General features: G+C 31.9%; 1 protein-coding gene across 6 annotated transcripts in view; it reads left to right on the top strand.

Moving 5' to 3' along the window:
* Window positions 1-25,776, top strand: part of DGKB (diacylglycerol kinase beta) — a 633,703-nt gene that overhangs the window by 444,400 nt on the left and 163,527 nt on the right. For all 6 annotated transcript variants that reach the window (XM_063099140.1, XM_063099138.1, XM_063099137.1 and 3 more), the window contains 2 exons: window positions 4,967-5,057; window positions 11,966-12,161. In XM_063099140.1, coding sequence (XP_062955210.1) covers window positions 4,967-5,057; window positions 11,966-12,161 — 287 coding nt within the window. The remainder of the gene's footprint in view (window positions 1-4,966; window positions 5,058-11,965; window positions 12,162-25,776) is intronic.

Genomic DNA, 25,776 nt, shown 5'->3' with positions numbered 1-25,776 from the left:
TTTTTTATATATTGAGGTAAAAGTTCTCATTCATTCCACTATTTCATACTTTAAACAACTTTTTACAACTATTTATTGGTGAATTTACAGTTGCCAATCAAAAGAAAAAATTAAATTGCTGATTACACTCAAGTTGCTTGAGAACTTAGATCTTAACAAATACCTATTACTGAAGTCCATACAGATGGCTTTTAGTTTCCCAGGAGATGTCAAGAAGTGATGAAAAGCATGAACTACAAATGTACCCCGCCTTTACCCCTATGCTAACCTACGGTATTTTGCACTGACAAGGCCCCGCTGCCCTGCCAACATGCTGTTTGCTGCAGCTACTCTGGGAAGGTTTTGCTTCCTTGAGCTGCCAGCTCATACACGGGTGAAATCAGCTCCCACGGGGGCCCTTCCATTTGACTGTTGGTTTATTTTTAAAAGTAATACCTCACTGCATTTAGGAATAAATGAGTAACCCTGTAACCAATGTTTAGTGTAATGTTTCTTGGCATTGAAAATGAATAAAACTGAATTGATCCTATGACATAAATGTACCACTTTAAACACTTATACTCTTGCTATAAGTCAACAATGTCACATCTCCTATCACCAACTGTTGTTGGCCAAGTCCAAATTCCTGCTATGCTTCAAGGGTATGCCATAGAATTGTGAGACTGACTTTTAGTATTAAAATAAAGTTATCAAATTGTTAGAAATTTTGTTTTTCATGAGAAAATGATTTTAAAACCAAACTTGGAATCACTGTTGACATACTTTAATAACAGGACAAAGTGAAAGAAAACTAATAAAAAAAATGGGATTTTTGAAACATCTCTGATAAGTACAGAACTTACTGATTTTAACTCCATTTTAACTAAGTGACTTAGGATATTATATTTTTGCTTTCGTTTGAAAAGCAAACTTCAAAAGGGATTAATTTTCTTATCTGTTGAGTATGTTATCCATAAGAGGTAAACAGAATCACTTAGTTAAAGATGCTTGAAAAGGGATTCAAGTGGCTAACAGAAGTCTTTTCAGTTTTATACTTATGAAATGATCTTCCTGTGTCTCCTGTTTCCCAAATAAATACATAAGAAATAATAAAACAAATTCACGTGCAAGATGAAATAGATGATCTTTAAGAGTAATTTCACTGAATTAAAACTTTCTGTGTGATTATGACTTTTGAGCTTTCTACAGTAGGATAAATGAGATAATTTCATCCCCCTTTTTATGTTACATCTTTGTTAGAAATGAACTTCATATTTAATTAGGTGCTTTTGAATTCTTTTTGGGAAATGTACTGGCACTTCTCATTTTGTTTTTTGTTTGCTGCATTAATATTACTTAGCGATGAAAGCCAAAACAAAATAGTATAAGCCAGGAAAAAGAATCTCAAGAAAAATATATTGCTAGAAATTAAATTACATATTTGAAAGTTAAAAACTTGGAGAACTAAATATTTACTAAATTTCTTAATGACAAGAATTTTTTTGCTTGAACTAAATCTCTGATAGCTAACGTTTCTCTGAGAACATGTAAAAGAATCAAAAATGCTGTTAATAAAAAAATGCCTGGTAAATGAGAGCTAATTTCTTCAACTTTACCTGAATATCTGGTGGCCAAGAACTTTGAATAATAAACTGAAATCTGTACAATTATAACTAAATTCATTGAAATAGGATCTAGTATATAATTAAAATTATAATTGTATGAACAATTTTTTTGTGGATTCTGTAGGACATTTGTCATCATACTTGGACTCACAAAACCTGTCAAAGAATATGATAAATTTGGCTTTGGTGTGACCGTTTCACAATGAGCTAAATGTCCAGTTTCCATAATTCTTACAGTCCAAAGCTATGTGTTTACCATGACAAATTTGAGTTTGAGTTATTCAGATCATTTTCTAATGTGAGCCATAAAAATAGATAGCAAACATGCTTAAATGTACTTTTTTTGCATTTCTACAACCTGAAGACCATTTTGGTTGAAAAAATAAAATTTAACAGCCCTTAATTTGTCATGTGGAATCTGATTCTATGTGCTTTTTATTACCTCCATATATTTATCTAAGTGAAACATAAAGTGGTTGTAATAATGGAGAATTTAAAGTAGCTTTCACACATGAGCAGTAATGCTAACTAATATGGTGAATAAAGGCTGAATGTAAATTTTTGGAATTTCTGTTTCTTGTGACGTGTTTGCTAAAGCAAGTATAACCTGGTTAACTGACACAAGCTCCACATCATCCTTATTAATCTATGAAAAACATTGATGGGAAAAATGGAAAAAAAATAGGGAATAATCATTTGTATGCAACCCAAAGCCTCATATATTTATTTAATTTTCATACTGCAATACACTATACATTAGATCACAGAATCTCTGAAAATAAAAACCCACAATCCTTTTCATGCTGGAAGAATGTTCTGATATTCCTATGCATGCATTCAGAAATAACCTAGGTATGGCATAAATCCATATAATCAAATATCACCAGTTCCTAGTGACTCTACCTCATTTGCTTTTTGAATTGAGCCTCAATTCTCTATTTCCCTTGCCACTTGGTTTAAGCCTTCAGTTATATTTCATTTGGACTATTTTAATAGCCACATTTCTGTCAACAACATCTGCATTTCAGCATTCCAGCCCACTATTTCATTTCAGCTATACTTATTTATCCGTAAAACAAAACTGGCCATGCCATTCCACTGCTAATAAACCTCTGTCAGCTTCTTATTAATAATTAAGGTCAAGTTCAGAACACTTCACTTGGCATAAATGTTCTGAACCAGACCTTACCGTACATGTTGGTCTGCACTGTGTACTCTTATCATACTGCACTCTTAAAGATGCCCAGCACTTGCCTTTTCTTCCTTCTCTGTTTGCCTTCTACTACTAATTCAATAGAAATCACCCTCTCTTCAAAAGCTTTCTGAACTCCTCAAAGCAAAATTAGTTGAATCGTTAAAGTGTGCTCCCACAATACTTTGCTCATCTTTCATTTAATGAATTAATTTGATTATTATCATTTTCTATGCCCCAATCTTATAACATTCTGAGCTCCTCAGAGACAAAGATATCTGTGCTTATATTTGTATCTTTAAAACTTAATACAGTAGCATATGGAAGTGAATGTTCTCATTAACCATTTGTTGAATGAATGAATAAATGAGTGAGTTAAACCAGGAAAGTCTGGAGAAAAGACCAAGACAAAAATTTTATTAGAAAACCTACTGAATACAGAAGACAATTTCTAACAGTCATGAAATATCCACTGAAGATGTCTTGAGACCACCTCATACAGACCAATAGTTTCCTCTCAATCTATAGAATTATATATTTTTCATCAGAATGATGAATCCCCAAAATATTTTTAATTTTATGTAACTTCATCCAGTGTGTAAATTTATAAAAGCTATTCTATTCTATAACGTAGATATTTGCATTAATTTAATATAGACTTGTATATAGACACAGGCCCACAGATCTTGCCATTAAATGTTTACCTCTGCTCTATCTAACTAGCTATCATCAATTTATATCTACTCACGTACATGAAATTAGGTCATAACCTAAGGAAAATATTCTCTGGAAAAGGATTCATTTTCATCATATGAAAACTATATTGGTCTTCAGATTACTGGCCTGAATATGGCTGATACAGGATGGGCTTATGAAAACTTTGTAAGCAAATAAAACTTTGTATGGACATAAATATTATTGAATATGTCTAGATAGACAATAAAAGATTACTTTTATGTTTTGTAATTTCATATCAGAGAACTCTAAGCAACATAGCATGATAATAATCAGCCCTACACTATGTTCCATGTCATTTTCCAAACCAATAATAGTGTTGAATTAAGGAGTCTTGCCAAATGTCTTTTTAATTGTCAAAATGTTTTACATTCTAAACAAGAGGCAGATATCAATATTTATAAGTCAAACAGAATGACTTTGATGTGAGAGATATGTTTGAATGGCATTACGAAACTTTCATTCTATTTTACCTTTATGTGTGAAAACTTGTATGTCATTTGACCTGTATTTTCTTCTAATTGAAAGCATGATACTTTATTTGAGTTATGCATAATTAAAAACTGCATCTTTTCATAAGAATTATTTTTAAATCTAATACTGGGTAATACAAAACTCTAGTCAACTTTCATAAAATTATATGAAGTAATCATAAATTTAATTATCTGGTACAAAGAACCAAAGATGTCATCATCGGGTCATTGGAGACAAAAAATTTTAAACATCTTACTTTAAGATCAAATACTGAAGTGTTTTTGAGTATATTTTCTTTACAACTTTTGTTATATTTATATAACATTATTATTCTCTTAGTTATTTCACACTTTATCATCACTTCCTTAGTTTTTTCATTCTGTATCATAATTTTCCACTATTGTTCATATGGAAGAAGACAATATCTTCAAAAAATAATTAATGGTTATCCTCAAATTAATAAATTTTAGGCTTATGGATAATCACTAAACAAAATTTTTCTTTTTAATATGCTATCCAATCATGCCAATTTCTAATGTGTATGTGGCTATCTAGAAAAAATATGCACATTTAAGCTTTGTCTCTTTTATCTTGTGAAAAGCTCAGATTTTTTGTTTCTCTCTACAGTAGAGTGGTTAGTTCTAACATAGAGTTGCCTAAGAACAGGCTGAGAATTATAAGCACTAAAACCATTTTTAAAAATCTGATCAACCAATAGAAAATTCAAAGAAATACTCAAGTCTGTGAGATCAACACATTTCTGTTATTTCCTCAGGGGCTATCATAAAACTTGACACCAACATTTAAGCTTTGAAAATTATACTATCATCTATTACACTTTGGATGTCACATGTCCTCAAGACTTTTCTATTTCTTATAGTACAAGACAGGGTTAGGCCATTAAAAATAATCTCTTCTGTTATTTATAATTGCTAAGATGCTTCTTCCTTTTCTTTTTCAGAATGAAAAACAAATTTTGGTATTTTGAATTTGGCACATCTGAAACTTTCTCAGCTACCTGCAAAAAGCTACATGAATCTGTAGAAATAGAAGTAAGAAAAATGGATTCTCTTTTGTAATACTATGAAATGGTTTGAATTTGGTTGTTAATATGTTTGTGATGTTGCCGATGGAATAAAATATACTTTGAGCAATCTATGTAGATTTACTGAAGATTTTAAAATGCAATTTCTTACACTTATTGGGAATGTAGCAATAATCTAAAATGCCAGTATAAAGTTAAATGTAGATATGAGTTGTTTTAATGTAATATAAAAGAAGGAGAAGTGGAACACAACTTTGAAAATCAATGAAGAAGTTACTAGGCATAGTGTGAATAGAAAGATGTAAGATAAAAGATAGTAGTTGAAGAAAAAGGAAAAAAGTTGCAAGGTACATAAAAAAACTTATTATTTTCAGGTCTCAATATCTTATAACCTTTAAAACACAGTTCATAAAATTGTACTTACTTTCATGAATAAAGGTTAAAAAATATACTTTTCCTTTTCATTCCCATTCATTAACTAGGTTTTTTCTCAGTTTCCAAGGTTGCCATTTCCCCATTACATTTATAGGAAGTGGAAATGCCAAGAAAGAGAGCAAAGATAGCAAGAAAAGACACACTTTAAAAAGACTTGGATCAAATAGGTCTATCAAAAAATATATAGGCACTGTAAGACTTAAAATTTTGGAGACACCTTAGAAAAGAAAATGACTTAGTTATACTGAGAAATTTTAGAGGTAAAGAAAAGGGAAAAGTTATATTTTGATAAATAGTTAAGACAAAACCAAAATCATGAAATGTGAACATTTAATGACTGACTAGCTGATATGAATTGAGAAATATTGGCTTCAACACTTTTTATTTTAAAAATAAATGCATAATTGTCTACTGACAATTAAATCATTAGTGGCTTGTATTCAGGTAATAAGTTTGGTAAACAGAAGTAGTTATGGACCACATAGTATCATAATGGCTTGGCTAGGTTCTTTGTTATTATAACTTTCTAATTTGCTGTTATTGATAATAATACCAAAAATGATACTACTGACAACGCAACCTTTTTGCATTTTTTTCTCACCATGATTCCTAAATAAGATTAAGTATTAGAAGTAGAATTGATGGTCAGGGAATGAGGAAAATCCCTTCATAATCAGATTAGATCATAGCCTTGAAAAGAAATAAGGTCACAAAAGGTGAAAGATTTGGTCTCAACATGGACTTTCTGTGATTACTATTAACAATGATATATATGTGTGTGTGTGTGTATATATATATATAAGCATATATGACATATATAATTATATACCTATACCCTGGTATATCTATAACAGTATATGTGTTATATACTGTTATAGATATGTGAGGGTACTTCAAACAGTTTATGGAAAATAGAATTAAAAGGTAATACCAATCTTTCCATGAAGTTTTTGAAGTACCCTCGTGTATGTATACACACACACACACACAGAGAGAGAAATTTGTCACTTAATGATGGGGATACATTCTGAGAAATGTGTCGTTAATCAATTGCATCATTGTGCAGGTATCACTTACACAAACCTTTATGGTATATAGTCTACTACATACCTAGGCTATGTGGTGTAGCCATTATAATCTTATGGGATCACCTTCATATATGCAGTCCGTTGTTGACCAAAATGAAATGTAGTGCATGACAATATATTTACCAAAAAAAAAACAACAAAAAAAAACCCGCAATGTCCTTTTACCTTCAAAAAATGTTTTTTTAAATAAAAGCTGCTTTATATAGTGGAATTTGAGCTTTTTTTTTTTTTTTTACTTTAAGAAACCTATGCTCAAAGAAAATCTGAAGAAAAAGCCAAAAAAAAAAAAAAAGTAAGAAGTACGGTTTTGGTTGAATGTTGGTGTAGGCCCTGAATTCTCCTGCATCTCTCCTTGCCTTATCCTACTGCTTAGTACAGATTAAAAAACCGTTGGTCTACGCGGTAATATTATATGTGTCACAAAGTAAAAAATGTTCAAGAAAATTGTTGTTTTACATAGCAAAATACATTTAAATGAAAATAAACGTGGAAAACATTGATTTTTAAAGTTCTCAATAATGATAAAATTGAGTGGTTTTGTTCCACAGAGCTTCACATGTTATAGAAAGTATTTAGAATGTTCCCCAAGAAATCTGGGCAATTAGAACTAAGTTATTTTTCTTGAAGTTGTGTTTCTGCTTGTTCTCCAAGTCTGGCTTTCTAGCCCTGCATCACTGGATTATTCTGGGAACCACTGCAACAGCATTTGTAAATCAGAATGAGTGCTGTATGCACTTCCCATTGTCTTGTGTGTGTGTGCGCACATGTGCATGCATGTGTGTGTATGTGTGTGTGTGTGTACAGAAGGCAATGCAAAATCTGCCTCTCTGCTTGCTTTTTAATGAATCCAGTCTATCATATTAACAGAATATGCCTTTCTACCCTCAAGGTTATTTCATAATTAAATATAACAAAAACAGTAATTCGGAAATTTGATTCTGTTTGCTGTTGCTTCCTATTTGGCCTAAAATTATACCAACTATGGTTTGAAAAATATATAACAGAGAATAAACCTTTTCAGTAACAGCAGAACCTCAAGCAATGGATATATGTTTTATTGGCAGCTTCTTCAAAAACAAACCATTTTCTTTGTTTCTTTTTATTTCACATCTCTCATGTAGAGAGCTCCTTCCAATTAAGGCAAATATTTGGGATGATATGAATATCATGGGATAACAGTTGATAATAGTAATAGCTAAGATTTATCTATTATTAATTCTGCCTCATGTTTGGTGCTAAGCAATGAACATAGATTATCTGAGTTAGTCTTCATCAAAACCCTATGAATTAAGGAGGTACTATTATATCTCCATTGAAGAGATGACTGTTTTCTTCAATAATTTAAGACAGCTAAGAATTACATTACTGACAAAATGTTTAGATCCAAAGAAACAAATCAACTGGTAATATAGGTGTATTTGTATATATTTATATATGTATATGCGTGTACACATATACATATATAAATATATATGTACACACATATACATGGAGAAAGAGAGCAATTGATTCACAAGGTAGAACATTTTAATTTAAAGATATTCAGTTATCTTCTATCTTTATTACAAAAGATAAAGACAAAATAAAATAAAGTACTTTAAAATTAGAAGAAAATATTTTAAATGCAAAGTTTGTATTAAAATATTTGAGGGGGTAGTGTATGTGTGTCTAGGAATCTCAGATCAGCATCTGGCATTGAAGCTATGAAGATCATAAGTTTTATTTTGCTCCATGCACCAGCCAAAATTAACGAGAATAAGAAAGACTATTCTCAAGGAATTTCAGTCTTTGGTTGTCAGTGAGACTGGGAAGGATGGTAAATTTTAAAGCTAAGAATTTCCATCCCCAAGTACTGAGATGTGTCTTAACAATTAAGTACTTCTATAAACCTAAATGTTTTCAAGAATTAACAAACAGCATAAGTAGCATCAGGGACACAAAATAAATTAGCGGGATTCCAGAGACAAGATTGCCTAGTAATTTGGAAAACACAGAGTTCTTAAAGGCAATAGGGCAGATTTTCCCTTCCTCACCTATCCTAATATTAGAATTATGTATAAAGTAATGTTTTAAGTTTCACTGAGTAAAACTATGGATAAATTTTATCTGACGTAGGCACAAAATCAGAATCCCTATGGGAAAAAATGTGCAGTTTATCATTAACTGTATCACATCAGACTTACTACCTACAAGTACAGCTCTCCAAAGTTCTTCACATGGTTTGAATATTCTAGCAAATGACAACTGGTTCTGAAACTAAATTCATCTACGAAAGTTTGTCTTTAACACCTCTGTATGATACAGCCATGGCACATTCATAAACTAGAATTAAAATATATTGGCAGAAAAATTTAAACCATCTTCTTTCCTTTCAGGTAAGTTTTTCTCTGAAAAAAGATCTTCCATTTTAAAACTGAAAAGAGTGTGCAAGGACGTCACAGCATTGCACTCTATAAATAGCTCCCGTAGTACTACACGTTAACAATTTTTTCCTACATAATAAAAATATTCAGGATTTATTGACTAACTGAGACTGTTAGCTTTTAAGGTTTTATATTCTTTTCCTCTGTAGCTACCTTTATAAAAATCATAAATCTTCAAAGCTTATGAAAATATGATCCGACACAGTCCTATAGCTTGTTTATATTTCATAGCTTTCACCTCAGCTTTTATTTTCATGCACTCAACTGGTGTGCTACAATTACTGGTCTCCATCAGAACTAGCACTGAGACTTTCCAGACTAATGAGCATAATGGTAAAACAAACAGAGGAAGGTAGCCTGGGGTCAAGAACTGGTGGAAACAAATCATTAATAAATAGCAATTTATTTAAGTACATTGTCTTGCTTTCAAAGGAACATCAGTGTTCATCAGTCCTTGTTCTTTGGGACTCCTTGAGAATTTTGTTTTCACTTCTCAGAGAGCTACTTACTCTGTTTCCTTAAAACCACACAGGACAAAACTCTGAAGAGTGGAGACATGAATAATAGTACACCCAGATGTTTTTCAACTGTCACAAGCGACTCTGCTGGTTCAATTAAAAAAAAAAAAAAAAAAAAAAAAGCCTATTTGCAACATGGTCTCCTTTTCTGCAGATGAACAAAGGAATCCTCCTTCACTAATTCTGAAAGTAACTTGTCACAGTGGGGTTCTAAGGCCTAGTCAAATAATTGTCTTAGTGTACTACCTGCTGTGTTCAATATTGAGTGAAAATGGAAGCTGGGCCCCGACTCCAGCTTATTTCACGATTCTTCTGTTATTTAAATGATTTTAGTTAGTTTGGGGGAAGCCAGACCTTTATAAATTAACAGCAGGGAAATACCAAAGGTGTCAGATTGCATATTTATCATCTTTTTCGTGTAATACTTAAATATGTATTAAGAAGTGACTGACATAAATTAGGCAGATTTCAGAAGCCACAGGCCGTGGCTTGTAGAGGACCCCCTCGGCTTGACATTTCATCCTTGTCAAAGATCAAATTATTTTAATTTAGGTTGCAAATTATAAGGAATGAAGACTTCTTTGTGGGAATTCCCTGTGGTAATCTGACTTTTGTTGTTACTGCTGCTTGTCAGTGTGCAAAAGATATAATATGCATGCAAATAAGGTTAAAAAATATGTACTATCTAATTATCCAGCCAGTACATTCCACTTGAAGACAGTGGGAGGCCTGACACACAGTATGTGTTTGATTCATTGAGGCCTGCAGGGTATTTACACAAGATTACTTTTAATTATGAAATTAATATCTGTTTATCTAGAATATATAGTGATAAGTGAGCATACACATGAGCAGAATTCTTTACTAAAAAGAAATCATCTTAATTTAATATATGAAAAGGAGGAAAAATCACTTGTTTCTGGAAAAAAAAAAAAAAAAAGAGGCATTATCCAGACCCCAGTTTCACCCTCCTTGAAACAAATTGAATGAAAACTTGGCACTTTCTCTAGAATTTGTTTCTGCCTCTGCCAAATAGATTCAATATGTGTTGCTTTATTTCACAGTTTTTATTTTTTTGGTGAACAAGATGCAATCCTAGATTCAGTATGATGAAGCCAATGTGAAAAAAGTATTTTTTGGTTTTTTATGTTTCTTTCTTTTTTAAAAAAGAATTGTTTTGGTAGAGCATTGCATCTTCTAAGTCCAAAAATCACGATTGCCAGAAGAAAAGGTAAAGTTAGCATAAATGATTTTCTGTAATAAGACATGATAAATGAAACAATGCCACTGCAGATATACAAGGGGACTTCAAAAAGTTCATGGAAAGATTCATATTATCTTTTAATTCTATTTTTCCATGAGCTTTTCTAACCTTCATAGTTCAATTGAAAAAATGCATATCCTTAATAAAGTTCTTTAAAAAACAATGTGTTACATGCTTATATCTCTTCTCATATTAATTTACAATTAAAAATGGAACAACAATTTCTGGGATATATTTATAAATAACTACCGTTTTAAGAAATTCAAAGCATGTAAATAAATAGTAATTCAAAAAATACAGAACAGCTTTGCCACTCTCCATACATGTCCATCAGCAGAAATAAAAAGAAGATTCAAAAGATTAAAAAGTGACCACTCTGAATATAGCAAAGCATTGTCTGTTAGCAGTCCACATTTTTTATATAATCAAGGGGGCGTTTTGTCACCAAACAGAAAAAAATGGGGCTGATTAATACTGTTACAGCAGCAATAAAGTAACATTGGGTTGGAGATTCCTTTTACTGTGACGCTTGACACTTGTCTCACTCAACTTGCCCGGTCCTCTGTATTTGTTTGGGACAACTGTATCTCTTGTGGCCTTTGGCATCCTGCCCAGAACTTAATCTAGTCCAAGAAGCCATCCTCAGTCATTCCAATGTGATTGAGATCTCTTTGAATTGCTATTTTGTACTTAACTTTTATTTTTACAGAAGTTTTTTAAGTCACTTCTTTCTCTGCCCAAAAGAATAAGACCATAAATTATTAATTCTGTTTCTTTACTTTTCCCCGATAGTGCCTTTCGGTGTGTTCTAAATGGGCATCTGTCATTAAAATTTCTGTCTGAAATTTGACCATACTTCCCAGAATCAACCTCTTTGCAATACTCTGGAAATTTGCTGGTTATATATGCAGACCATAACGTGTCTCTCCCAAAGGTTTTCTATGAACAAAGATCCACTGCTGATTTAATTCGATCATTTTTAAGGACTATTAATGATACCTGGTTAACGTTAGTGGCTGCTTTATCTTTTTTTATTGACATTTAGAGTAAGTAAGCATTTAAGTGTTCTTGAAAGGCTTATTTAGAAATGACAAGATTATGAATTTAAAAGCTCTAATTAAAAGATAAGGAAATGAAAAAGAAATAACATATCTTACTGTTTCTGTTCTTTTCTTTTTACTGATCAGTGTGATGGAGTACAGATAGATTTAATAAATATCTCTCTGGAAGGAATTGCTATTTTGAATATACCAAGCATGCACGGAGGATCCAATCTTTGGGGAGAGTCTAAGAAAAGACGAAGCCATCGACGAATAGAGAAAAAAGGGTCTGACAAAAGGACCACGCTTACCGATGCCAAAGAGTTGAAGTTTGCAAGTCAGGGTAAGTTTTCTTATAATTAATTGTTAAATTGCTTATCAATCTGCTTTCAAAGACTACCTTAAAATGAAAGACTTTTCCATCAAACTATATTAATGTATATATTATGCAGTTGTATTTGTCACATTATCAGATAGCCATGTGTGATTAAATTACTATATCATAATAGATTGTAAAGTCATGTATAAACTGGCTATATTTTTCATGAATTCTTTTTCCCTTTATTCTCCTTCCTTGCATATAGTTCTTCCTACTAAACTAAAAATCTAAAAACTACAGTACATGTTGGACATTTAGTAGATAATAATATAGGATATATTGTACATTAAGCTCTTCTGGAATGTGATCATCTTGGTCAGGATGTTTGAGTTGCTCTAACGAGGGCCTAGTTCAGGCTTTTCTAAGGTCATGTTATAAGAGATTTTGTTTTGTCTTTCTTCAGTCAGGCTATGAAACTGAAGCCATCTTACATTTAACTATTGTTCTAAGTACCTATGTATAGTAGAATGTTTTAATATCCCACAATAAATTTTGGTTATCTGTTGCTATTTTTCTGGAAAGTTAATAACAGCAAGGAGTAGACTTGGGAGACAGAGAGCAAAGAACTAACATAATAGGATTGGATAGCTGCGGAACAGAATTTCCAACTCCATTGTAATTTAGCTTGCATTGGGACATGACACATTCTTATTGACAGATTTTATAAACAAAGATATCAAAGTGGTGATACTTCTAATAATTGATGATGCCCCAATAATTTATGCATATTATTCTATAATATTTCTTTTACCTTGCATAATTTACCTAATACAAGTGATGACATTGAGAAATTAAGAAAATACATTGTCTCAGCTCAGTGTGGCAAGGACAAAAGATGAGAAGTTGCAGCCTTAAGTGCCCAATATAAATAAATAGATTAATGAATGAATGAATAAAATAAATTGTGGAGATGGTTGGAGGGCTTGATGGTGGTAGGCAATACTTTTAGGATTTGGTATCTTTGGGTACAAGATTCAAGTTTCAGCAGCATGCAGTGACTTCTTTTATATGAACTTGGGTGCCATGAGGTTGACAAAAATTGATGGACAAAGTGTTAGGTATCTTCTTGAAAGAAATGCTTATTACAACCTGACGGTGACAAGAGGTTTTCATGCCCCTTAAATCCTGAATAATTGTGTAATTTAGTATGAGCAAGGCTACAATAAGTCAATTAAAATATATTAGACTCAGAATTAAATATAACTATAAAAACGTGGAGGAAAATAGTGTTTAGAAGGAGAAATAAATAGAAAAATTGAGAAGTTTGTGCTTTATGAATTAATAATGAGGGGAAATAAATATAATTATTAGCTTCTACTAGTTATTGGTATTAATGTTGTATTTGTATTTAAATATAAATTTAATTGTAAGGTTAGTAGATTTCAAAGAGTAAGTTTCTAAGTGTCAAAATTAGCTTAAGGATCATTCTAAGACCAAACTAAAAAAAAAAAAAAAAAACTCTTTTTTAAAAATTATATGGACTATATTATTATGTACCATTAAAATGCACCCATTGCTTCCCTCCTTACAAATATTTTATGATACATTTATATATATATATATATATATATATATATATATAAAGCACACACACAAAATAATATATACAAAGTAATTTCTAAGTTTATTTTTCTTTTTGGTCACTATATCCCAATATTTGGCATGTCCTTTGCATACACATTCCAGATATTTATTCGAATTGATTCTCAATGGCTCAGCTGCCAACTGCATTCACCCACGGAGCTGCTGAAAGTTTCTAAGACACATGGCTGTGCTCCGCCCAGGCAAATGTCTGTACTCCCTCTCTAGAGCGCTGCAGACATGCTGTTTGCCTGGCCTTACTCATCAACCCCCCATACGCTTTTTTCAGGAATGCACATTTGAAATAAAGCACAGACAAACCAGCCACACGTATTGTCACAAGCTGTCAGTGCCTATAACTGTACAAAAAGCTTCCTCTTCCCTTTCTGTCTTCCTGCTTTCTACTGTGGAACTATCGGAACCAAGTCTTTATAAATACTAGGAAAGGAGAAAGTAGGAAGACACAGAATTTGTGACTTAGGAATACATTTTTTTTCATTACACAGACAAGGAAAAAACAGAGGAAATTAGAGTTTTTGAAGGTCATTATAGGAACAGTAACAGAAGCATGTTTATGACTGATTAGGTTCAACTTTTCTACCCTTTTTAAACTGACTATGCTTATAATTTTTGTTTAGTTTTATTTCAGGGTAAGTATAATCTCAGTGCTAAAAATGACCTTTTGAGCTAAATATTTAAAAAAATAGATTCTTATACATTAATTAGTCTTTTCTATTTATTTTGTCAAGTATGTTTTTTCCATTTTGATATATTTTGCAGCAGAATAGCCAATATATCTCAAAATGTTTTTAAGTTTTGATTTTATATTCATTCTGTTAATTCTTTAATGTTATATTTAGTAGTTAAAAACGAAATTTAATTCGGAAAAATAGCTACATGTGCCTCTTTCCTAAATAGTAATATTTCTATCACTTGATTTTGTTTCAATTTCTTGACACAAACAGAAATAGTATTAAATTTGAAGGTCTCTCAGTATTTTAAATCTAAACATATTTTCAAATGTACACAAAATTATTACAAGCACTGACTTTTGAATGAAATATGGCAAATATAGCTTTAGTCCAACACTTTTTAAATCCATAATCAAATTAATAACTTCCACTGTTAGAAAACATAAGAAAAAAATTAAAAATAGAATAATGTTACTTTCTTCCTGTTCGGAAAGCACTTTCTTAAAATATTAACTAACGACTTTTCTGTTGTACCTCTGTAAGAAATTATAAGAAGTTTCAGGTAAATTTTTACTATATTGGAATGGACACCTGTTTTCATAAACTTTAAAAAGTTTTTTGGAAGTTGAGGGAATGGAGAAAACATATAACTAAGTTCACGTTATAGAAATAAATTATTTTATTTAATAAAAAAATTGAAATGATGAAAAAAGTTGACCCTTTTTGTTTTAATTTAAAGAAATGTTATACACCAAAGGTACAAGATCAGATTTGGACCATTAAATTCTCATTTATATTAAGCCATACATTATCTGGGACTCCTGCACAATTCATTTGCTTGCAATATTTAAAGACACTCACATAATAAGATCAGAATATCTTCAATGAATAAATTCATTGGTTGGAAATTTTACTGTTGACTTAATTCAGAGTGGAAGAAAATTGTAAGTAATTCATTTCCTTACTTATTATTTCAGCAAAATATTCTAAAATAGTTGGATACAATTCTGAAACATATTCACACTCACACTCATCTAATTCAGTAGACATTTTCTTTGTGTGTGTGTTTATAAATACAGATGAGTGTATTAGACATAGGCTGCATAGTCTTTAAGCAAAACTGTAAAGTAGGCCAGGTTGGTCTTCCGTGCTCCTAGCCTTAATATTCAATCTTTCCCACGTCTTTCAGTTGCTGGGTTCATCTTTGCCTCCCCCTCTTATGAATTAACCTCAGAAAAATGTCTAATAAATTCATTCACATTAACGTATAAATGACTGATTACAGATGAAAGTAGAGGTATTTGCATTTTAAAAGATATAACAGCCTTCAGCTAAACATTATTTTTCAAACTGTGTTCCATTGAGTTATAAGTGCAATTTTTCAGCAGTTCTGCAAAAACTTGGTTCAAATTAACTGCCATATTTTTGAACAATAGAGAAGTCTGTAATAAAAATACACTGAGGTGTGTTCTATAAAAACACAATTTTTTTTTTTTGAGAATAAAGATTCTCAAAGCATTAACTTGTGTTTCCAGACAAAAACAACTTCCTCTTTTCCTCCTCTTTCTCCTCTTCTTTTTTCTCTGTAGTTAGATAAGTAGATAGACAGACAAATAGATATACATATCCACACATACACATTTATATACATGTACACATATAAATAAATAAAATACATATTTCTGCAATGGTCATTTTAAAAAAAAAGTCTTTGCATATTTAATGAGGACATTTGTACTAATGGGCACATTACCACCACAGTGCATGTTAACCACATGCAATTAAAAGGGCAGCAAACTCAGATACTTTTGTTTGACATCAGCACCAAACAGTGCATACCAATCAGTAGGAGTGAAAATGAGGTGGCAATACCAATCTTTTAAATAAAAATGGAGATCACTTTTTAGAAAGTGTTTTTGCTCATAAAGAAACTGCATTCTTATGAGAACTTTGTTCATAAGGAACAGTTAACTAGCTCCTACAAATAAGAGGCTTATGTATCAAGCACATTTTTATCAAAGAAGGTGTAGGATTTAAACCTGATCACAACTGCAGCTAAGGAGCCAGCAGTGAAATTTCAGTTATGAATGCAAATAAAAATAAATATGACAAATTGACACTGAAAATCTGAACCAGACAGCAAGTAACTGTTACACTTCTCTCTGTGTAACAGAGATGCAAAAAAGGGTTACTCAAAGCGACATGAATGCAATGAGAAGCCGGAAGGGACTGAACCTCAACAATTCTTCTGTTAGAAGGAGAAAACTGGGTAGAGCCCTGATTCAAAGTTCCCTTCTGTTTTTTATTGTAAAGACAAGGAAGTTTCACAAGAAAAATCAGTTGATTCAATCATTTCAAAGGACACAAAGACATGGGCAATGTGACAAAAGTTATCTATGGCTAAGTATAGCTTAAACAATGGAAGCTAGTAACATCAGTAAAATTAACAACGTGACATTCCAAAGAACAATTTGTGAAAAGCTGAGTTGGTAAAACTGCAATCATTATCTAAAATATAACCTCTCCTTAAATGATTTAAGCAAAAGTTACATTCTTATGAGTAAATCTAAGTGTAATTTGTCTCTGAAGTTTCCACCAACAGACAGCTTGCCCTTAGCAAACATTTTTTCCATTTTTCCCTACAGCAATTCTTTAAAATTTCTTAACAGGATCGGTATGCCAACCACCTGTTATTTCTAAAATCATTAAAGTATGCAATCCCGTACTTAAACAGTGATTAGAATTGATTAGATGGGCTGTTGACCAGCTGACTGTGGGCTTTTGTACCCTGGCCTGGGGTTTTTGCCCCATACTTGCATTACCTAAAAACCCTATTCTAAAAATCAAATGAAAATCAAGATTTCTAACCCTCCACAAGTAACATTATAAATTTGTATTGAAAAGTTGAAAAACTATATTAAAACATTAATTGAAAACATTAACTAACTAGAGTGAAGACTCCTCAAGGAACACGAACCATTTTAGTTATTTTAATTGATTTAGCTTTGAAGATACGAGTACAACTATTCCACTTTCCAGTAATGGAATCAGAATGGTTTAAGATGGCCAAGTAAGATGTAAAGAGTTTAGAGGATTTAATCATGAATTGTCTGTATTAGGCTATTACTAATATAACACAACTAAAATAAAATGCAGAAATCAATGAAAAATAGAGTAGTGATGACATCACAACTCTCTTCGTCAAAATAGCTCAATTTATTCTTATAGACTGACTATACTAAAAGTGTAGCAATTTGAACCTCTGCAATGTGTTTGTACAGATAGCATTCTGATTTTCTCTTTTATTTACTGGTTTTTAAAATATTGCTTCATTTGCAAAAATAAAGTCGTTGACTGCTTTAAAAAGTTTTGAAACCACCCATCATGCAAAAGTTTATTTAAAAAACTAATTAACATATTATACCATCCAGGAAATTTTTGATGATTTCATTCACATTTACCAATGCTAATTCTTTTATTTAGGCAGAATTTCCCAAAGCCCAAGAGCACTTTGCTCGTGAAAAATGATGAATGTACAGATGAACACTTGAAAGTTTAATGTTTTGCATTTACTATTACAGAAAATTCTCTGTGGCAAGGAGCGCTGTTTTTTTTTATTCATAGTAGTAATCTAAATTTTCTTTTTGAAATAAGCCCATTTAAGTAAAAATAGAGTAAAATAACTCAAATAAATAATAATGGAGGAAGTACTTGAATATGACAAATATCTTGAAGGTGGGACAAAAAACACTGAAGTTTAGGAAACTAAACCAGGCTACATTTGCAGCCTCATATCTTTTGCATAGGCTCACACATAGTGTAAAGATTATTTTTATTCTTCACCATCTTCATGCATAAAATTTACTACATTCATTTCCCCTAGAATAAACTTTTCCATGCACTTTATCCCCCAAATGATCTCATTCCAACCTATTTGATTTCTCTGTGAACTGCAGTACTAGAGAAGACTGTAACTCTGACTGTTTTTATGAGCCAGGGGTGGGGTGGGGGGGGGAAGAAGGCTGTGCATCTGATTGACTGTCAAGGAATCTCTACATCACTTTATAATTATTACTTTTTTTTTGAAAACTCCCAGAAATTAGGAAGAAGAACAAACCCAAACAAATAAATCCAAACCAAATTGATCAAAGAGAATAAATGAGATGATGTCTTTGAAAGCTTGGCAAAACTTGAATTTCTTTTGCCTCTCAAGATAAATGAGGTTACTAACTCCAATGTCCTCATCTTTAAAATGAGGGTGGTGAGTTCTGGAAGAAGTAAGATTAATCTGTGAGTGTTGTATATTGTACTACTTGAAAAATTGCACAAAGAGCATTTAAATAGTATTTAAGATTTGGACACCTTCTATACATTGGTACAAGTTATAGTTATCTGAAAGTTGATGGTAATGGACATTTGTCATCCATTATTATCAATTTTTCTAGACATTTCTGTGGGTTATATGGGGTAATTTATAAAGCGTTTTTTGAAATTGTCTAAATATAAATGCAATATTCATTTTAGAGCTGTAGATGATGTATTTGGCATTCAAACATCGGCAAGCAGAACAATTTCCAAGCATTTAAATTCAGTGATTAAATCAATTAAATTTAGAAACAAGAAAAAAGATTTCATGCAGCATTATTATTATACCTGGATGTTAAAACTGTTGAAAAAAGATCATGGCATTTGAGATGTTGCATTTCACAAAAATATATGCATATACTAATACTATGATAATTTCATTGGTTGAAAATAGATAGATCCAAACATTTGCTGTCTAGTAACCTTTAAGGAGATGTCTCAAAATGAGTTCCTAATTGTATGGTTTTAAACTGCCTCCTTTTGAATTTTTTAGCAATGGGTAATGCAAATAACAGCACATACTTAATAAAGTTATCTAAATATCAAAATTGCTGTTTGCAATTTAAGATTACATCACATACCTGGGTATCTTAGTGTGATAACTCTTTAATATTTTTCCATAAAAAGGGCATCCTTTTAAAGTCTATAAAACTAATAAAAAGAAATTAGAGAATGTAAGATATATTTCTTGTATATAGAAATAAAAATCTTTTCAAAATATAAAACCGAGTACTCAACTTTGGTCTGCCTATCCTACAAAAGCATATATATTATCAAGAAGCATTTATGAAAATTCCTATTTGTCATAGCACTGTAAAACCTTCACAGAATATGCTAGCCTCCTAGACATTTGGAAAACAGAAACCAGAAATATGAATAAATTAATATTTTAGGAATGACTGAAATACTAAATGACAATCTTTAGTCATCCTTCTGGAGCTCTAAAAAATACCCTTTTATGGCTATCATTATTGCCCTTGATTCCTTTGTTCAACAGTAAAATTTTAAAAATATGACATGGAGTATAATTCTAGAACTTCTTTTGATAGAACTAGTAAGTCTGCAAAGTCATTTTGGCTCAAATAAAACAGATAAGTAATCATTTAAACAGGAAAATGTGTTTGTTTCTTTAATACATCAATTAAGTCATTGCCATTAAGGGTTCATTCCTGAAAACAAGTTAAAATTAGGAAAATGGATAATATCCAAAGAATTAGGCAGGAATATCAGGACAAGGAACATTTTGCTTTCACCTAATGAATCTGGGGAAAATTGAGAAAAATGAGATTTTAGTAACAGTTGCATTTTGAAAAATGTATGGCTTAGCAATCAATTTAATAGGCACAAGGAAAGAATCCAAGGAATATGTTTATGCAAGTTTTTTAATTAAGGGTCGGGATGTTAATCTTATGTGACTTCTGAGGCAAAATACCTTCTTCGTTTTCAAAATGCTAGATGCTATTCTGAGACCTTTCTACATTTCTAGCTGATGATTTTAATTGCAATTTCAAAGAAATATGGAAAATATAAATGCTTTAACAGGTCATTTTATGTAGATATTGATGTTTGATATCAATGATAAAACTATCATCTTATCTGTTTCAGTGACATATGTGTCCAGTCCTGTGTGTGTAGAAAATAATGGCAGGTCATCTACCCAGGGAAAGGCTATGTGATAATTTTAAGTAAATTTAACTTATGCAATGGAAGAAATATAAAATAGATTTCCAAGTTAAATAAATATTGGCTGATTATATATATAAGCCTCAACTAATTAAAAAACACATGTAGAACATGCTTTCAAATAGTAGTCACACAACATTTCCATATATGAGGCCATCCATACAGATGTTCTAAAGGTAAAGCTTTATAGCGGTCTTCCCTTTGAGGGTGATGATTTGAAGCTCAGGTGATAAATGTCTCCCAAGGAACTTACAATGGTTTTTCCTATCATCAGAACATGTGACAATAAAGTAGAGAGGATTTTTAAAAATTCTAAACATGACAGAACTATCAAAAAGACATGAAATCAATTACATAAAGTGTTAAATATGTCATGTAATTTTTTCCCACTGGTATTAAAAATCATGTTTTCTTTTCTATCAAGATAGAAAATAATAACCAAGAAAAACTATAACCTAACTGAGAATGAAAGTTCTAGACATTTTGAGTCATACCAGGAGAGCTTACAGGCTTTTATTTTACTTGTCTTAATTTATGAATACTTTTCTGATAATATCAATGGATGTGATGAAATGGTCACACTCTAGCACCTGGTTCTCCTTACATACATTTGTCTAACTACAGAGGGAGCTAGTGGGGTCCAGTAGAAAGCAAAGAAACCTGTTTCTAGGGTGGCAGGTTAGCTCGGTTGGTTAAAACACAGCTTTATAATACAAAGGTCATGGTTTCGGATCCCCAAACTGGCCAGCCACAAAAAAGCAAAACAAACAAGTAAACCTGTTTCTTGAAAGAATCAAATTCCACCATGTTCTTGAACTATCTTTGAGCTGTACAAATTTGAGTTAACCAAAGTAACTAGCCACTGGAGTTCCATTGCCATGAATTTAGTTTCCATAAGTACAGTCTTTCATTACATAGATCTAGTTAACATTTAAATGGCAGTTTCTTAGACAGCATCCAGCCCACTCTGTTTCTGTGGAAATTGATAACGGTTTATATAAATCTTTATCAATACCAGTCCCTCCACACAGAATAATCATTCTCCTGGCTTAGTAAAAAAAAGTTCCATTGTTTTTCTTTTGATAAACTATGGATTTATAAATTCAGGGTTATTTTCTTAATGTCTGTTTTAGGCAGGGTCTACTGGCTGCCATACAGCATCAGCTATTGTGGCCTGAATGGTATAAGGTAACAGTCATTTGAAATAAAACTAAAAATCTTCATGGATAAACACGACTAATTTAAATAAGCCCTGGGGAGCTTTTTTGAGGAAGTTCAAATGCCTGATAAATGCTGCACTGTTATTCTAATTATTCCTTAATATGGCACAAAATAGCAATCACATCTCAACCTTTTATTTACAAAGCTGCTCACATTATCATTATATTTTACCTGTTCAAGCTCTGAAAGATTGTTCCTCCTTGAGAGATTCATTAAAAGAGAATAATTATATTATATTTCACAGATTGGCAGAAAGAAAATGTATCTTTGAACAATTCCATTTCCCTGAGCAGTTAGTTGTTCATTTCAGGTTTGAAGACAGGTCTATTAAATACTTTCTACCCTTTTTAAAGATGTCAAAGCTAACCATTAATACTGAAATTAGTAATTTGGTTCTGATTTAATAAAAGAATCAGCTGCTATTTGTAAAACTCAATTTTCATGAATAAAACACAAACATAACAATATTTTCAAAAAATATTGAATAACAAAGGCATTAAAAATTTTTTATATGCAATGATTTAAATTTATGTCTCTTCTGATAGTTAAACCCCTTAGCATATTGACTTTTTTTCCTACTAATGCTTCTTTATCCAAAAAAACACATAAAACATATCTTCTTACTAAGTCTGTGGCATTCAAATTTTCAGACTATCTTGTTAGAAGAATAGTAAGAGGTAGAAAAATCGTCTAATATCACACAATGTTCTAATTTTACATTTATTGAAAGAAATGTTCATGATAAGCTATCATGGTCACATGCAAGTGAGTAATTGAGCAATGATGAAATAATCAGTGATGGTTTTGCCAAACTTTCTATACTTAATAATAAATACTTTCTTCCCAAAGAACCTTATACTGTATTCTTTTCTCACAGCATCACCCTGGCCAGTTCACCAAGACTAAAGTACCAGAACATCTAGTGAGCTAAGTGGGAAATAAGAAGTTAATGCATCTTTTACCCAGCCTAACAATGTTCTTTTAGTCCATTCCTGTGGCTTATAACAAAATACACGGAACTAGGTATTGTATAAAGAAAACAAAATTTGTTGCTTACAGTTTCTGAGGCTGGGAAATCCAAAGTCCATCTGGTGGTGGCGATAGTGACTCAGGGATCTCACATTGCAAGATGGTGGAACAGAGAGAGTAGAGGAAGAGCAGAAAGGGAGACTCTTCATGATCCCCTTTTAAAGCCCTCCAAACCACTCCCATGACCACCATTTGAATCCATTCACTACGGCATGCTCCTGTAATCTAAGCATCTCTTCAAAGCTCCACCTTTCAATTACCACAATAGAATTTCCCAACTTCTTAACAGTAACAGTGGGGTCCAAGTTTCTAATACATAAATCTGGGGGACACAATTCAAGCTTCAGAGAGTTTTGGGGGGAAGTAATTCAATCCACTACAAATATGAAAGATGTTCTTTTTATTTCAAGAAGACAACAATTGTATCAAATTTAAATAGCAATTTAAAATGTGTGTAGGAGTTGAGGCTATTTCAGAGATATGCAATGAATTAATCTGGTTGTCTCATTTTAAAAGTATGTAACTAAAATATGCTGACATACTAACAGTACTATTTTGAAATGGAGATTGAATTTCAAGTTTTGTACAGTTTTATAGTTAGGTACTATTTTTAATTTTTTGTTAATATGTTTTCTGACCTTTTTATTAATGAAAACTGCTTCTTCCAAAGGATTTCAGTAAATTCTTTGTCTTACTTTCTTTGTTAAGATAAACTATTTTAGATTTCCATTTGCTTTTTTAAAAAATTTGTGCTGTTTGGTTTCTGAATATTTTATATATAAATTATCTCTGTAAACATTTCTTTTCATCCAAATGTTCATATAAAAGTCAGCAATCAACAAGAAGCTATAACAGGTGTTTTTATTCTTGAGCAAGGGAATGAATGTGCTGTTTATGGTAGATACTGAAATTTATCTTCCTTTGCAAGTCAAGAAACCATTCTGTTACCTAAAACATTGGAAAGAAACAAAAAATGAAATAAATAAATTACTATAGGCGTAAAAGTTGAATTAAACTAAAACAAAACAAAAAAACTGACATTTTAAATCCCTGTGGTTGACTTTAGTAAATAAGAGAATTTTCTAGTGAACTCTCAGATAAAATGCCTTGTATGGATACGTTGTGGTAATGTGCATGTGTGTGTGTTTGCATATGTACTTAGTTTATGGAGACAGGCTAATAGACATGCAGACATTAAAATAAAGCACAGAATGAAAATGTCACTTGAACACTAATTATTTTGGAAGTCCCAATCAAGGAAAACCAGAAAAATGAAGCATTTCTTTAAAAGGAAGGAGGCAGGGAAGGGGGTATGGTATTTTTATTTCCATTGAGGGAGTCAAGAGTGGGGGAGGACCAAAGAATGCTCTCTAAGATACACATCATCGTGCCATTACCCCAAGGGAAAGGGGCATGAAAATGGGTAGAAGAGAGAAGAGAATTCCTCCTATTCTGTCTTCATTTCCTTTTCTTTCACTTCATGTCATCCTTTGTGAATATGTATTCTTCAGATTCCTTCACTATTCCACCCCCGGGTGAGAAGGCCCACAGTAGGATGTAGTGACCCTGCCACAGAAGGTGAATAACTCACTCTCTTGATTGACTCTTGTAGCACAATGACACCTGCTCATGGACCAAAAGACAGTAGCTTCTGAGGGTGTGTAGGAAAACTTTGTTCTAATCCTATATTGACTTTTCTTTCTCTTTTTGGTTTTAAGTCTTTCCATGAGGTGAGTGGTAAAAAGAGGTTATGTTCCCTGGGCAAGGAAAAAAGAGTAAATTAATATCACACTGATGGGTTTATCTTACACAGAATTATCATCTCACCTAGGCTGCCTTCCTCCTACTTTCTTTTCAAGTCAACAGCCCCCTAAAAGGAAAGTCTTTTGACATGGACATTGAAGATACTGAATTTCTTACAGACAGGCTTTAGTTTTTAGACATAAGCACATGGCTATAATAAGTTCTATGGTAGAGAGAGAGAGAAATCTGAGATATCAAAGCAATTGTTAAGTTGGTCACCTGCTTTATAACCTATATAAATGGAGATAAACATTTTGGACTTCTCTACCTCATGGGGTGATTTGTCCATCTCAGTACATTTTATTTATTTATTTGTCTATTTATTTTGCATCTGACCAGTATTGGGTTCTTAACCCTGTCCTTGGTATTAGAACACCATGCTCAAATAAACTGAGCTAACCAACCAGACCTCAGTACATTTTTTTTTAATTGAAACATAATTGATTGTATATATTTGTGGGGTACAGAGTTGACTATCAGTATTTGTGTGCAATATGTGATGATCAAATCAGGATAGCAGGCATATTTGTCATTACAGAATGTACTCATTATTTGTGTCCATTAACCAATTTCTCCCTAACTGCCCTTCCCCCAATACATTTTAAACAACAACTTACTGTAGAAATGTAAGATGACTCATATTATTGTTCCATAAAATTTATAATTGTGCAAGACTGCCATTTTAGAATATCTGAAACACCTCTAACATTTGGCCCACATTTGTGAGAGAGGAGACCAAGGTTAAGGTCCTCTTCCAGCTATAGAACCAATAGCTTTCTTAGGAATTAATCTTGATATCACAATTATAAGAATAAACAGAATTTATATTTCAGTTTATGGGAAATTTTTCCTTTTCTGAAAAACTATATTACAATTAAAGTAGTGAAGTTCTCAAGATGTGAAATCTTTAAATAAGATCTAATGAAGAAATAGGTCTTGATTGCCTTCTGATTCACCTTTGGTTTAAATGGTTATAATTCCTTCTGAAGAGAGGGGCTGTTCTTGTTCAAATATTTTTCCCAATAAAAATTGATTAGAAAATGGTTGACTTTTTTCAGATATTGGGATGATCGAAATATCTTGTTTATGCAGGTAATTTCTTGGTGTCTCATCTACTCTTTGGCTGCTTTCTTCCTCATTGTGGGCCATGGAATACAGCATTTGCTTTCTGCATTCCCTTTGGTTGCACATTTACCATCTCTCAC

Source organism: Cynocephalus volans, chromosome 6 (genome assembly GCF_027409185.1).
Source record: "Cynocephalus volans isolate mCynVol1 chromosome 6, mCynVol1.pri, whole genome shotgun sequence".
Classification (NCBI taxonomy): Eukaryota; Metazoa; Chordata; class Mammalia; order Dermoptera; family Cynocephalidae; genus Cynocephalus; species Cynocephalus volans.
This window is presented reverse-complemented; position numbering and strand designations above follow the sequence as displayed.